At 39.7% G+C, this 13822-nt stretch overlaps 1 protein-coding gene across 1 annotated transcript in view; it reads left to right on the top strand.

The window, feature by feature from the left end:
- The window catches only part of SFMBT1 (Scm-like with four mbt domains 1), a 116100-nt gene that overhangs the window by 68091 nt on the left and 34187 nt on the right, over positions 1-13822 (top strand). Inside the window, exons 5-10 of the mRNA XM_005870292.2 lie at positions 805-893; positions 4317-4563; positions 5228-5322; positions 6041-6142; positions 7949-8099; positions 13218-13300. Of these exons, the coding sequence (XP_005870354.1) occupies positions 805-893; positions 4317-4563; positions 5228-5322; positions 6041-6142; positions 7949-8099; positions 13218-13300 (767 nt within the window). The remainder of the gene's footprint in view (positions 1-804; positions 894-4316; positions 4564-5227; positions 5323-6040; positions 6143-7948; positions 8100-13217; positions 13301-13822) is intronic.

Raw genomic sequence — 13822 nt, 5'->3', positions numbered from 1 at the left:
TACGGTTAATTACCCTTTTTGTCTTTTATTAGATAGGATCAGGAATTGGTTGGGTGGGGGTGTAGTGTGTAAAGGTATAGATCAGGGGTTGGCAAAGTATCTGTAAAGGTTCAGATAGTAAAAGTTTTAGGTTTTACTAGCCATGTGGTTTCTGTACCAGTTGCCCACCTCTACCTTTGCAGTGTGAAAGCAGCCACAGACAGTATGTAAACAAACAAGCATAGCTGTGTCAATAAAACTTTATTTCAGCAAGCTGAATTCAGCCCACATGTTGTAGTTTGCTAACTTCTCCAGATCTAGATGAAAAGATTAACCATGAAGTTACAGTTGTTGAACCTAGGATACAAGATGATTCATTATAATATTTTCTCTACTTTTATATATATTTGAAAATTCCTGTAATAAAAAATAAACTAGGTACCTTTTGGATAATTGTCCTTGTTTTGCATACAACTCCTACTAAACTATTCAGTTGTAGCTCTATCTAGGAGGGTTTTTTTTGACTGCCTCCTGCACATCTTCTCCTGGGGATCGAGCCTGCAATCCAGGCATGAGCCCTGACCGGGAATCAAACCCTGGCTTCCTGGTTCATAAGTCGACACTTAGCCACTGAGTCATGCTGGTCAGTAAGGCAAATTTTTATCTTAAGCTCTCAAAGAAGTAATTGTTGGACTCTTTGATACTAAAATGACATACCTCTAAACCATTTTCACTGGTTTAATGATCTGTATTCTATTTAGTTAGTTTCTCTGTGTTCCATGGCTGGCTATTAAGAGTAATCGCTCATTTTATTCCCTCCTCTAGGCATCAGAGACAAGGTGTCTGACTGGGAGGAGTTCCTGCGGCAGACTCTGAAGGAAGCGTGTAGTCCTCCTGTCCCGCTGCTAGAGGGCGTGAGTATGATCGCTTGCAGGATCAGTGTGGAAAACCCTTCCAGTCTTTAGTGAGATTTCCTGTCTAAGGAATCTTAAAATTGGTTGCTCATTTACTACCCCCAAGGCAAATAGGCATTATTATTAAAGACATAGGCATGTGTACTGGGAGGTTTAAGCTTATTATCCTCAGAGGTTACAAACTGCCGGCTTGCTCAGTGCCTAAAGTATTCTGAATTAGTTGCTAACACATAAAAATCTAGTTTTCCAAATGCTGTTATGTAGCTGGTGTTTTGGTGCTCTCACTCTGTAACAGAGCAGGTGTTGACTCTGCTTGAGGATGAGCATTTGTAACTCCCACACCAGGTGACTTGAGACTCTCTCCCTTTTAAAAAATATATATTTTTTTGCTTTCAGAGAAGGGAGACAGAGAGATAGAAACATCATTGATGAGAGAGAATCATGGATCTGCTTCCTCCTGCATGTCCCCCACTGGCATGTGCCCTGATTGGGCATCAAACCATGACCTCCTGATTCATAAGTTGGCACTCAACCACTGAGCCACACTGGCTGGGCAAGACTCCCTTTTTTTCAGTCAGAAGACAGTAGTAGATCTGTAGTACTTCTACCACCTACTTGCTTTCAGCAGTCCTTTTACATTATTGTAGGTTTTGAGCTTGTTAGTAATCATAGATTTCTTGTTTTTATAAAAATCAGTTTATTGGTTGTGACATTTCTAAATTATTTTTTGTTACTTTGTGCAATTGCAAAATGTAATGTATGAAGTTTCCAATTTCTCTACATCGTTGACAACACTTATATTCTCTTTTTGGTTATAGCTATTCTAGTGAGCATAAAGTAGTACCTCATTTGGATTTAGGGAAGTCACTTATTTCCCTAATGACTGAGGATGTCGAGCATCTTTTCAAGTGCTTATTTGCGATTTGTGTATCTTTTTCTAGAGAAATGTCTTTGCCCATTTTAAAAATTGTAATTATTTATTTGTTTGTTTATATATTTATATGTTTTTTATTGCTTTTTTTTTGAGAGAGGAAGGAAGAGAGAGAGAGAGGGACAGAGAGAGAGAGAAACATATATTGGTTGCCTCCTATGGGTGCCCCAGCCAGGGATTGAACCCACAATCTAGGTATGTGCCCTGACTGGGAATTGAACCCACAACCTTTTGGTATAGGAGATTACTCTCCAATCAACTGAGCCACCTTGCCAGGGCGTCCCTTTTTAAATTGGGTTATGTCTTTTAATATATATTTTATTGATTTGTTACAGAGAGGAAGGGAGAGGGATAGAGAGTTAGAAACATTGATCAGCTGCCTCTTGCACACCTCCTACTGGGGATGTGTCCGCAACCAAGGTACATGCCCTTGACCAGAATCGAACCTGGGACCCTTGAGTCCGCAGGCTGACGCTGTATCCATTGAGCCAAACCGGTCAGGGCGGGTTATGTCTTTTAATTATTGAGTTGTAAGAGTTTCTTATGAATTTTAGTTGCAAGTCTAGATCAGATAAATAATTTTCAAATATTATCTCCAGTTCTGTGGATTATCTTTTCACTTTCTTGATATCATTTACAGCACAAACATTTTTTATTTTTATGTAGTCCATTTTATCTGTTTTTTCTTTTTTTTGCTTGTGCTTTGGTGTCATATCTAGGAAAGCTTTGCTTAACCTGACTCATTTCATTATGTTTAGCTAGGACTTGGTACATGTTAAAGACTCAGTAAAATTTGAGCAAATGCATGAAATCATGAACAAATGAATTAATAAATACTCTTCTGTACATTGACCTTGATTCTGCCATTTTATCTTTAGCTGTGAATGTGTTTCCTCCACTTGTTCCCATGTTCATTTGCATAATAAGAATATGCAAGTGTCACAGAGCAGTTCTTATTAGAAAAAATGTAAGTTTGAATATTAAGAATTGATTATGTAATAATGTTGGAATTAGCATTCCTCTTATTCTTTATTGTAGCTTTTAATATATATCTAGAGAGTGAGACTTAAACTTTTCCTTTCTATCAGTGTAATGAAAGCACTGTGTTCTTAAGAACATTGTGAAATGAGTAAAAACATCAGAAACAACCTAAATGCCATCAGTAGATAAGTGGATCAATCACTGCCCATTTGTAATACTGGATAGCAATACAACAGTTTAAAATAATGAGGAAGCCCTAGCCGGTTTGGCTCAGTAGATAGAGTATTGGCCTGCAGACCGAAGTCCTGGGTTTGATTCTGGTCAAGGACAAGTACCTCGGTTGCAGGCTCCTTTCCAGCCTAGACCCTGGTCAGGGCTTGTGCAGGAGGCAACCAATTGATGTGTTTCTCTCACATTGATGTTTCTGTCTGTCTTTCCCTCTCTCTTCCGCTCTTTCTAAAAATCAGTGGAAAAATATCCTCGAGCAAGGATTAAAAATAATAAAACAATGAGGAAGATTTGTATGTGCTATTATAGAAAGATAGCTATGATTTATTAAGTGACAGACACAAATTGAAAAACAGTTTACAGTGTTCCTACTTAAAAAAATGAGAGAGTGAAAGACACAGACTTGTGTGTAGAAAACCCAGTCTCAGAGAGTGTGTGCCAAAGTGTTTATTGTGTTTTTCTTTTTAAAGGTGGGATTGTGAGGTATTTCGACTTTTGTTGTTTTTTTTCTTTGATGATCATATTTGCTTTTACAACAATCAGAGACTAATGATGATATTTTTAAAATCCTTACTAGATTAAGCTATCTAACATAATCCTCAAGGCAGAGATCTGTTAGAATAGTTTTATTGGTACATCTACACAATGGAATACTACGCTGCGGTAAAAAAGAAGGAACTCTTGCCTTTTGCAACAGCTTGGATGGGACTGGAGAGCATTATGCTAAGTGAAATAAACCAGTCAGAGAAAGATAAATACTACATGATCTCACTCATTTGTGGAATAAAGAGAACAACATTGACTGACGAACAGGGACAGATCAAAAGACAGAGAAACAGCAATCAGACTATTAATCCCCAGAGGGAAAGTAGGGGAGGGTGGGGGTAAGGGGAAGAGATCAACCAAAGGACTTGTATGCATGCATATAAGCCAAACCAATGGACATGGACAACAGGGGGATGAGAGCATGAGGGGGGGCGGGTGGAGATGGGGGTTAATGGAGGGGAATGAGGACACATTTGTAATTCCTTAGCTAATAAAGAATTTAAAGATTTTTAAAAAAAGAATAGTTTTATTGCATTATAGGTAGATTTTTTTTAAGACAAACATTTTATATCACCTACAGATAATACTATAGGTTCTTTTATGCTATTAGACAATTCAGTATCACTGACTTTGAATGGGTAAAAATATAAAGGCTTGTTTGAGGTTATTTAAACTTGACTTTTTAGAATATTATGTTAACTTCTCTTATGTAATATTGTCTCCTTTTTTACCTACAGCTCCGTAATGGGAGGAACCCTTTAGATCTCATTGCTCCAGGCTCCAGGCTGGAATGTCAAGCTTTCCAGGACACGCTAAGCACTTGGATTGTTACTGTAGTAGAAAACATTGGGGGAAGGCTGAAGCTACGCTATGAAGGACTTGAAAGTTCTGACAATTTTGAACATTGGTTGTATTACTTGGATCCGTTTCTTCATCACGTTGGTTGGGCAGCTCAACAAGGATATGAACTTCAGCCCCCATTAGGTGAAGAGAAGTATAACATTTTTCTTTTAACTATTATATTATTGTTATAATATGTTTTTATTAATATTTATGAGGCTGAGAAAAGCATTATTCTGCATATTATAAAAGCTTTTATTACTTTGCATAATAGAGATATTGAAAAAACATATAGGGAGTTAAGCTAAACACCTATTATTCTTTTCATTTTATTGCTTTTGGTAAGAGGTCAGTATCAGGTGAGGCAGAAATCTATGATATGCATACCTTATAGATTTCTGCCTCACCTGATACTGACCTCTTACCAAAATTAAAGAAAAATTCCCTAGGTAGCATTCATATAGGTATCGGAGTGGGACAGATCTGGAGTTCAAAGCAGATTGTCGATTAAGATATTATAACTGGAGTTACTGTGTAAATCCATTTGCATTTATTATTATGTGCCCTAGTTTGGATGTTGTATTATGTTATTTTGTGGACTACAGCAGTCCTTTATCTCACTGTAGGTGTTTGCATCGTACTTTACTCCCAAAGCTCTGAACCGAGGAGAGAAGATGGTATAAGTGGGCTTGAATCCTTTTCTTTCCCAGTGGAAAGTGATTTATTTATTTATGTGAATGCTTTCACAATAGTTACTGATATGTATATTCAGTAGTTATTTAAAGTTACCTGTCTTGTTTTACTAAAGCCATCAGGCATCTGAAAAATGAAACTGAGTGGCAAGAGATCTTGGCCAAAGTGAAAGAGGAAGAGGAAGAGCCATTACCATCTTACTTATTTAAGGTAAAAACAAAAACGAGTGAAACAGTCTGAGGGAGGTGCAGGGCATAAAATAACCCCTGGAGTCAGAGTGCTGTGGCGTCCGAAGGAGGGAAGAGGTTTGAAGGCTGGAGTGATGCTCATCCTTTTCTTCTTCTAAAAATAGTCTAGGTTTTCTCCCAAAGACCTCTTAGAGCATTTTGAGCTTTTTCTACCCTTAAAAAAATGTTTTTTTAAATTTCCAATTATGGCTGACACAATATTACCTTAGTTTCAGGTATACAACATAGTGGTTAGACATTTATGTAACTTACAAAGTGATCCCCCCAATAAGGTACCCATCTAACACCATACAGAGTTATAGTAATATTATTGTTATATTTCCTATGCTGATTTCTACATCCCTGTTACTGTTTTATAACTGGTAATTTGTACTTCTTAATCCCTTCAAAGTGAAGGAATTTTTCCTACGCTTAACTATATAGTTTTGACTTGTTATCAACTAAACTTGTTTTTCTGTCAGATAGCCTTTGTGTTTAAGATGTAGAGAGTAGGAGTGCCTCCTGTGGTTTTATTCCTGAATAATGTTTTTCAGGGAAGGAAATGATAGGATTAGGTTCTTTACCAGAAGTTGGACAGGTCCATTATTTTAATTAACTGAGGGTAGTATTCAGTTATATATGAGTATAAAATTAATGTGAAAATACTATGTTCTTATTCCCTCTTGGTGTTTGCATTTCAGGACAAACAAGTGATCGGTACACATTCATTCTCTGTAAATATGAAACTGGAAGCTGTGGATCCCTGGTCTCCTTTTGGGATCTCGCCTGCTACAGTTGTTAAGGTAAAATGGGGGCGACTTTCTTGGTAAGAATTCCTGTCAGGGTGACTGGGTTAGGAAATTAGTAGTATTTTGGTTTCAGGCTCTCCTAATCCAACCCATTGTACTGCCCAGTCCTCTATGGCCTCTTCCTTCTTTGGAGATTGGTTGCCCCAGCCAACCAAAGCGCAGGCACCAGAGTAGAGGGGCATGTTTTGGGGGGGAGGGGGGTCAGGTCTGCCTGTAATAGAGGAGAGTCAGCCGGCAGGTGAGCCGTGGTACCTGAAAAGCCTGGAGGCGGCAGTGTCACTGGTGTCCAGCCAGGTGCAGGAGATGTATGGGCAGCAGGTGATCAGTATCACGGGACCTGCCACTTGGATTGCCCAGCCATGGATTCTAGGTTCCGACTTTAATCTTTTGAAAGACTGACAAAAGTAAGGCTCTTGTTAGGAGTAGCCACAAGAACTGGGCAGGTGTCAAGGCCCAGTTACTCGGTTATTAGAACTGAGGCATAAAGGAGAGAATTTCAGTTGAAAAACCCCATTTACTGAAAGTAGAACCAAAAGTCGTGCACAACTAGAGGAATAGTTGCTTTGATGCTGAGTCATCCAACCTGGTAAGATTGAAAGTTTCTTTGCCTTGGAAAAAGAATCATTCTTAGAATGGGGAGGAATTCTGACCCTGCAATGATGTCAGAAGACCGTAACTAGAGTCTGAAGGCTGTGGGGTGGTGAGGAGCCAGAGGAGGTTCATACAACCACTTTGGCATTTGAAACTAGGCTAGGATCTGAAAATCGAATATACTGGTCCAGTTGACTCCTCAGTAAGCCTAAACCAAATTTTGTTTGGAACCATAATACTTAGATTTGAATCCAGGTTCTGCTAGTTCCTGCTTGCTCCTGGCTATGTAACACGGGGCAAGTTATTTAACCTCTTTTTTTATTTTTTGAGTTTTTTTTAATTTTTTTTTTTTTTTTTACTTCTCATCTGAGGATATTTTTTCCATTAATTTTTAGAGAGGGGGCAAGGGAAGCAAGGGAGGAAGGGAGGGTGGGAGGGAAAGAGGGAAAGAGGGAGGGGGTGAGAGAGAGAGAGAGAGAGAGAGAGAGAGAGAGAGAGAGAGACATCAATGTGAGAGAGACACATCAATTGGGTGCCTGCTGCATGCTTCCTGACTGGGGCCAGGGAACAAACCTGCAACCCAGATATGTGCCTTTGACCAGGAATTGAACCCTCGACCCTTTGGTGTGCCGGCTAATGCTCTAACTACTGAGACACATGGCTTAACCTGTTTTTAAACTTAGTTTCTTTATCTGCAAAATGGAGTTGATAATAGTGCCTACCTCGTTAGATTGTTAGGAAGATTAAAACTGATTAATTAAAGCATTCAATTAAAATAGTGTCTGACACAGAAAACATTTATTGAGTGTGTAAGTAGTAGTATTAATACCCATTGTAGTTAAGAACTTTTTTTTTTAATCACATCCAAGCACATGTTTTCATTGATTTTTAGAGAGAGAGAGAAACATCAAACTGTTGCCTTCTGTATGCACCCGACCAGGATTGAGCCTGCAACCTGGGTGTGTGCCCTGACCGAGAATTGAGCATGCAACCTTTTTGGTGTATGGGACAATGCTCCAACCAACCGAGCCACCTGGCCAGGGCATAGCTATAAACTTTTGTAACATGTTCAGTTGTGCCAAGGAAATGACATGTGTATGTTTGTGTGTGTGAGTGTGTGTGTGTGTGTACATGTGTGCACGCACATGCATGCGTGCATGGGCACATACACATAAAACTATTCATTTATTTTATCAATTGTATGTACAGGTTTTTGACGAGAAGTACTTTCTGGTGGAAATGGATGATTTGCGACCAGAGAATCATGCAAGGCGATCCTTTGTGTGTCATGTTGACAGTCCTGGTATTTTCCCTGTGCAGTGGAGTCTGAAGAATGGTTTACACATCACACCCCCTCCTGGTATTCATTCCTTCTGTTCTGAATTGGTTATCAGGAACTTTCCTTTGAAATGAGATTTATCAGATACGTTACCTGGACCTCTTGTCCCTTTCTCTCTTCATGCCCCAGCCTCTCCTTAACATTTCGGAGCCCAGGACAAGTATAAGTGAAGGCCTAGGATCCATATATTTACATACTTGAAAGTTATAAATTGTTAAGCTCTAAATGAAGTCTGTTCTGTCCTACCTTGACAAATGCATCTTCATGACAACCTGGGGTTCCATGTGGGTTCCTTAGTTCCTTCCACCTTGTTTCTGTTGGGAGGTCACAGAAGGGTGGGGATAGTTTGTGCAGTGGATATTGAGAGCTGATTTATGAGAAGAGATGTGAGAGCCAGAGCTCGGAGGTAGATTATTGGTGATTTTTAGGTATCTGGGCCTTATCTTAGAGGGAGACTGTTCAGATCCAGAGAGAGGTTTATGGTCAAGAGTAGGACATAGAGGGGTAGTAGATAGGAAAGTAGCAGCTCATGTTCTGGTGTTTGCAGCTTTGCAAAGTATAATCTTTGACCCTTTAATCAAAACTTATAAATATGACTTCGTTGAGCTTGAATGAAATTTTTAATATTTTTTAACTTGGAATATCTGTAAGTGTCAGACATTTTTCTGACTTTTCTATCAGCAAACGAGATTTGTTGGCAGACTCTACATCCTTTTTTAGTAGGCTTCTGGTGAAGGCCAGCTAAATGCTGACTGCTGGAGCATGGGGCTGGGAGTGCCCTGTGTGCGAGCAGGAGTCATAAGCTCAGAGCTTTTGCCTTCCATTCAGTTTTCTTTCATCCAGCAAACATTATGGAATGTTTGCTATGAACCAGACATTGGGCTTGTCACTAGGGGGTACAACACATTTCCTTCAAGGAGCAAGAGGGAGAACAGTAACAGCCTCCCAGGTCCTCCTTCGTCAGTGGACAGAATGGGAGAGCCTGCCTGGTGGGATGGGGTGAGGGGCACATCTGCAAGAGCAAGTTCTTGTTTTTCAGGAAGGCTCTGTGCATCCCAAGTTCTTTATCCTGCCTGCTGACTTTCGTGAAAAGGAGAACCCATGATTAAAGCTATTGGGCTTTCAGCACTGTTAAGACAACTCAACTGTCTTTGTAAATAGAAGGAAAGTAGTGGAATATCTCATTGAAAATGGCAGATAATTTACTGTGAGGAATTGAGGTGGAGGCAGAAGTAGAACATGATACCAATCTCAGTTGGGCAGAAGCGATTGCAGGGGCTGTTTGGCTGTAGGATTGGCATAGTCTTGAGTAGCTTGCTTTGTACCTGTGAGCTCTGCAGAGCCTAGAGGCCTCAGACACAGCAGGCGCAGCCCAGCTCCTTGCACACAGATGCAGAGACTTCTACCCAGAACCTGGTAGATTTAAGTGGAGAGGCAAGTTCAACTTTTTTCTAAAATGAATTCATGATTCAGGTTATAAGAGCATTGAAATTCTGTAGGGCATGAATCATAGTCGAGAACATCATATTCGTAGGAGCTAAGATATGTTTAAGGAAACAGCTTTATGAAAGAAAAAAGTCTTAGCTGATTACATAGTACTGCTGTCTCCTTTAGAGCCTAAGTCATAATAGGATTGATGATAAGATTCGATTTATTGGTACAAATCAAATCCAGTTATAACTGTCTTAAATTTTTTTGTAAATTGCCGGTAATTAATCATATAAAATATTGCTCAAAATAAATGCCTCATTTGAAATTAAAAATTTATCCAAAGAATTATAGTGTCATGTAGTTTGACCACATTTGCTCTGTTTTATAAAATAAACAAACAATGCTTTGGATTTATAAAGTGTTTTTACCCCCGTCTCTAGAATGATTAGAGTCCCCAAATTAGCAAAATTAGAAGTTGTGGGTGCACTTTTGGCAGAGCAATAAAGCCAGGCATGCTTTTGTGATGTGAATCATTGTTTTTGTTTGTTTGTAATTATTATTTAAAGTATTATATATGTCTCCTTTCTCCCCCATCAACCCTTCCCTGGCCACGCCCACCCCCAGCACATACCTGCAACCCAGATATGTGCCTTTGACCAGGAATTGAACCCTCGACCCTTTGGTGTGCCGGCTAATGCTCTAACTACTGAGACACATGGCTTAACCTGTTTTTAAACTTAGTTTCTTTATCTGCAAAATGGAGTTGATAATAGTGCCTACCTCGTTAGATTGTTAGGAAGATTAAAACTGATTAATTAAAGCATTCAATTAAAATAGTGTCTGACACAGAAAACATTTATTGAGTGTGTAAGTAGTAGTATTAATACCCATTGTAGTTAAGAACTTTTTTTTTTAATCACATCCAAGCACATGTTTTCATTGATTTTTAGAGAGAGAGAGAAACATCAAACTGTTGCCTTCTGTATGCACCCGACCAGGATTGAGCCTGCAACCTGGGTGTGTGCCCTGACCGAGAATTGAGCATGCAACCTTTTTGGTGTATGGGACAATGCTCCAACCAACCGAGCCACCTGGCCAGGGCATAGCTATAACTTTTGTAACCATGTTCAGTTGTGCCAAGGAAATGACATGTGTATGTTTGTGTGTGTGAGTGTGTGTGTGTGTGTACATGTGTGCACGCACATGCATGCGTGCATGGGCACATACACATAAAACTATTCATTTATTTTATCAATTGTATGTACAGGTTTTTGACGAGAAGTACTTTCTGGTGGAAATGGATGATTTGCGACCAGAGAATCATGCAAGGCGATCCTTTGTGTGTCATGTTGACAGTCCTGGTATTTTCCCTGTGCAGTGGAGTCTGAAGAATGGTTTACACATCACACCCCCTCCTGGTATTCATTCCTTCTGTTCTGAATTGGTTATCAGGAACTTTCCTTTGAAATGAGATTTATCAGATACGTTACCTGGACCTCTTGTCCCTTTCTCTCTTCATGCCCCAGCCTCTCCTTAACATTTCGGAGCCCAGGACAAGTATAAGTGAAGGCCTAGGATCCATATATTTACATACTTGAAAGTTATAAATTGTTAAGCTCTAAATGAAGTCTGTTCTGTCCTACCTTGACAAATGCATCTTCATGACAACCTGGGGTTCCATGTGGGTTCCTTAGTTCCTTCCACCTTGTTTCTGTTGGGAGGTCACAGAAGGGTGGGGATAGTTTGTGCAGTGGATATTGAGAGCTGATTTATGAGAAGAGATGTGAGAGCCAGAGCTCGGAGGTAGATTATTGGTGATTTTTAGGTATCTGGGCCTTATCTTAGAGGGAGACTGTTCAGATCCAGAGAGAGGTTTATGGTCAAGAGTAGGACATAGAGGGGTAGTAGATAGGAAAGTAGCAGCTCATGTTCTGGTGTTTGCAGCTTTGCAAAGTATAATCTTTGACCCTTTAATCAAAACTTATAAATATGACTTCGTTGAGCTTGAATGAAATTTTTAATATTTTTTAACTTGGAATATCTGTAAGTGTCAGACATTTTTCTGACTTTTCTATCAGCAAACGAGATTTGTTGGCAGACTCTACATCCTTTTTTAGTAGGCTTCTGGTGAAGGCCAGCTAAATGCTGACTGCTGGAGCATGGGGCTGGGAGTGCCCTGTGTGCGAGCAGGAGTCATAAGCTCAGAGCTTTTGCCTTCCATTCAGTTTTCTTTCATCCAGCAAACATTATGGAATGTTTGCTATGAACCAGACATTGGGCTTGTCACTAGGGGGTACAACACATTTCCTTCAAGGAGCAAGAGGGAGAACAGTAACAGCCTCCCAGGTCCTCCTTCGTCAGTGGACAGAATGGGAGAGCCTGCCTGGTGGGATGGGGTGAGGGGCACATCTGCAAGAGCAAGTTCTTGTTTTTCAGGAAGGCTCTGTGCATCCCAAGTTCTTTATCCTGCCTGCTGACTTTCGTGAAAAGGAGAACCCATGATTAAAGCTATTGGGCTTTCAGCACTGTTAAGACAACTCAACTGTCTTTGTAAATAGAAGGAAAGTAGTGGAATATCTCATTGAAAATGGCAGATAATTTACTGTGAGGAATTGAGGTGGAGGCAGAAGTAGAACATGATACCAATCTCAGTTGGGCAGAAGCGATTGCAGGGGCTGTTTGGCTGTAGGATTGGCATAGTCTTGAGTAGCTTGCTTTGTACCTGTGAGCTCTGCAGAGCCTAGAGGCCTCAGACACAGCAGGCGCAGCCCAGCTCCTTGCACACAGATGCAGAGACTTCTACCCAGAACCTGGTAGATTTAAGTGGAGAGGCAAGTTCAACTTTTTTCTAAAATGAATTCATGATTCAGGTTATAAGAGCATTGAAATTCTGTAGGGCATGAATCATAGTCGAGAACATCATATTCGTAGGAGCTAAGATATGTTTAAGGAAACAGCTTTATGAAAGAAAAAAGTCTTAGCTGATTACATAGTACTGCTGTCTCCTTTAGAGCCTAAGTCATAATAGGATTGATGATAAGATTCGATTTATTGGTACAAATCAAATCCAGTTATAACTGTCTTAAATTTTTTTGTAAATTGCCGGTAATTAATCATATAAAATATTGCTCAAAATAAATGCCTCATTTGAAATTAAAAATTTATCCAAAGAATTATAGTGTCATGTAGTTTGACCACATTTGCTCTGTTTTATAAAATAAACAAACAATGCTTTGGATTTATAAAGTGTTTTTACCCCCGTCTCTAGAATGATTAGAGTCCCCAAATTAGCAAAATTAGAAGTTGTGGGTGCACTTTTGGCAGAGCAATAAAGCCAGGCATGCTTTTGTGATGTGAATCATTGTTTTTGTTTGTTTGTAATTATTATTTAAAGTATTATATATGTCTCCTTTCTCCCCCATCAACCCTTCCCTGGCCACGCCCACCCCCAGCACATGCCCCCACCGCCCCAGTGTCCATGTCCATTGGTTATGCTTGTATGCATGCATTCAAGTCCTTTGGTTGATCTCCTACCTCCCCAGCCCCTCCCCTGCCTTTCCTCTGAGGTTTGACAGTCTGTTCAATGCTTCTCTGTCTTTGTATCTATTTTTGTTCATCAGTTTATGTTGTTCATTATATTCCAGAAATGAGTGAGATCATGTGATATTTATCTTCTCTGACTGGCATTGTTCTCCTGTCTCTACCTAGGCTACCCTGGCCAGGACTTTGATTGGGCCGACTACCTCAAACAGTGTGGTGCTGAAGCTGCTCCCCAGAGGTGCTTCCCTGAGGTGAGAACCCGGACCGACCCCTCGCAGCCACTGCTTCCTGTGCTTTTTGTGATGAGTGCTCTGAAGTCAACCCTCCCACTCAACCCAAATAAGCATCTTGTTGATTGTAATCAAATGGTCCAAGGAAAAATCCATTCACTGCAGAAGCTAATTTGTTAATTATTTAAAGTTTATCAGTTTTATTTTTTATTAACTGAAATATGAATTTAAAATTGTAGTTCATAATGATTTTTGATGGTTCAATAATATGAAAAAATATTAAGTGGAAAAAATTGTTAAACTTATTTAAAACTATCAAAATAATTATATTTTTAACATAATAAAAAATAATTTATTTATCAAAATAAAACCATGCACATGGCTTACAAACCCAAACAGCAGTAAAAAGCTTAGAACATAAAACACCAGTTCTCAGCCTAACCGGTTTGGCTCAGTGGATAGAGCGTCGGCCTGCGGACTGAAGGGTCCCAGGTTTGATTCCGGTCAAGGGCATGTACCTTGGTTGCAGGCACATCCCCAGTA

The sequence above is a fragment of the Myotis brandtii genome, unplaced genomic scaffold, assembly GCF_000412655.1.
Source record: "Myotis brandtii unplaced genomic scaffold, ASM41265v1 scaffold316, whole genome shotgun sequence".
In the NCBI taxonomy this organism is placed as follows: domain Eukaryota; kingdom Metazoa; phylum Chordata; class Mammalia; order Chiroptera; family Vespertilionidae; genus Myotis; species Myotis brandtii.
Note: the sequence above shows the minus strand (reverse complement) of the source record. Positions and strands in the feature narration are given on the sequence as shown.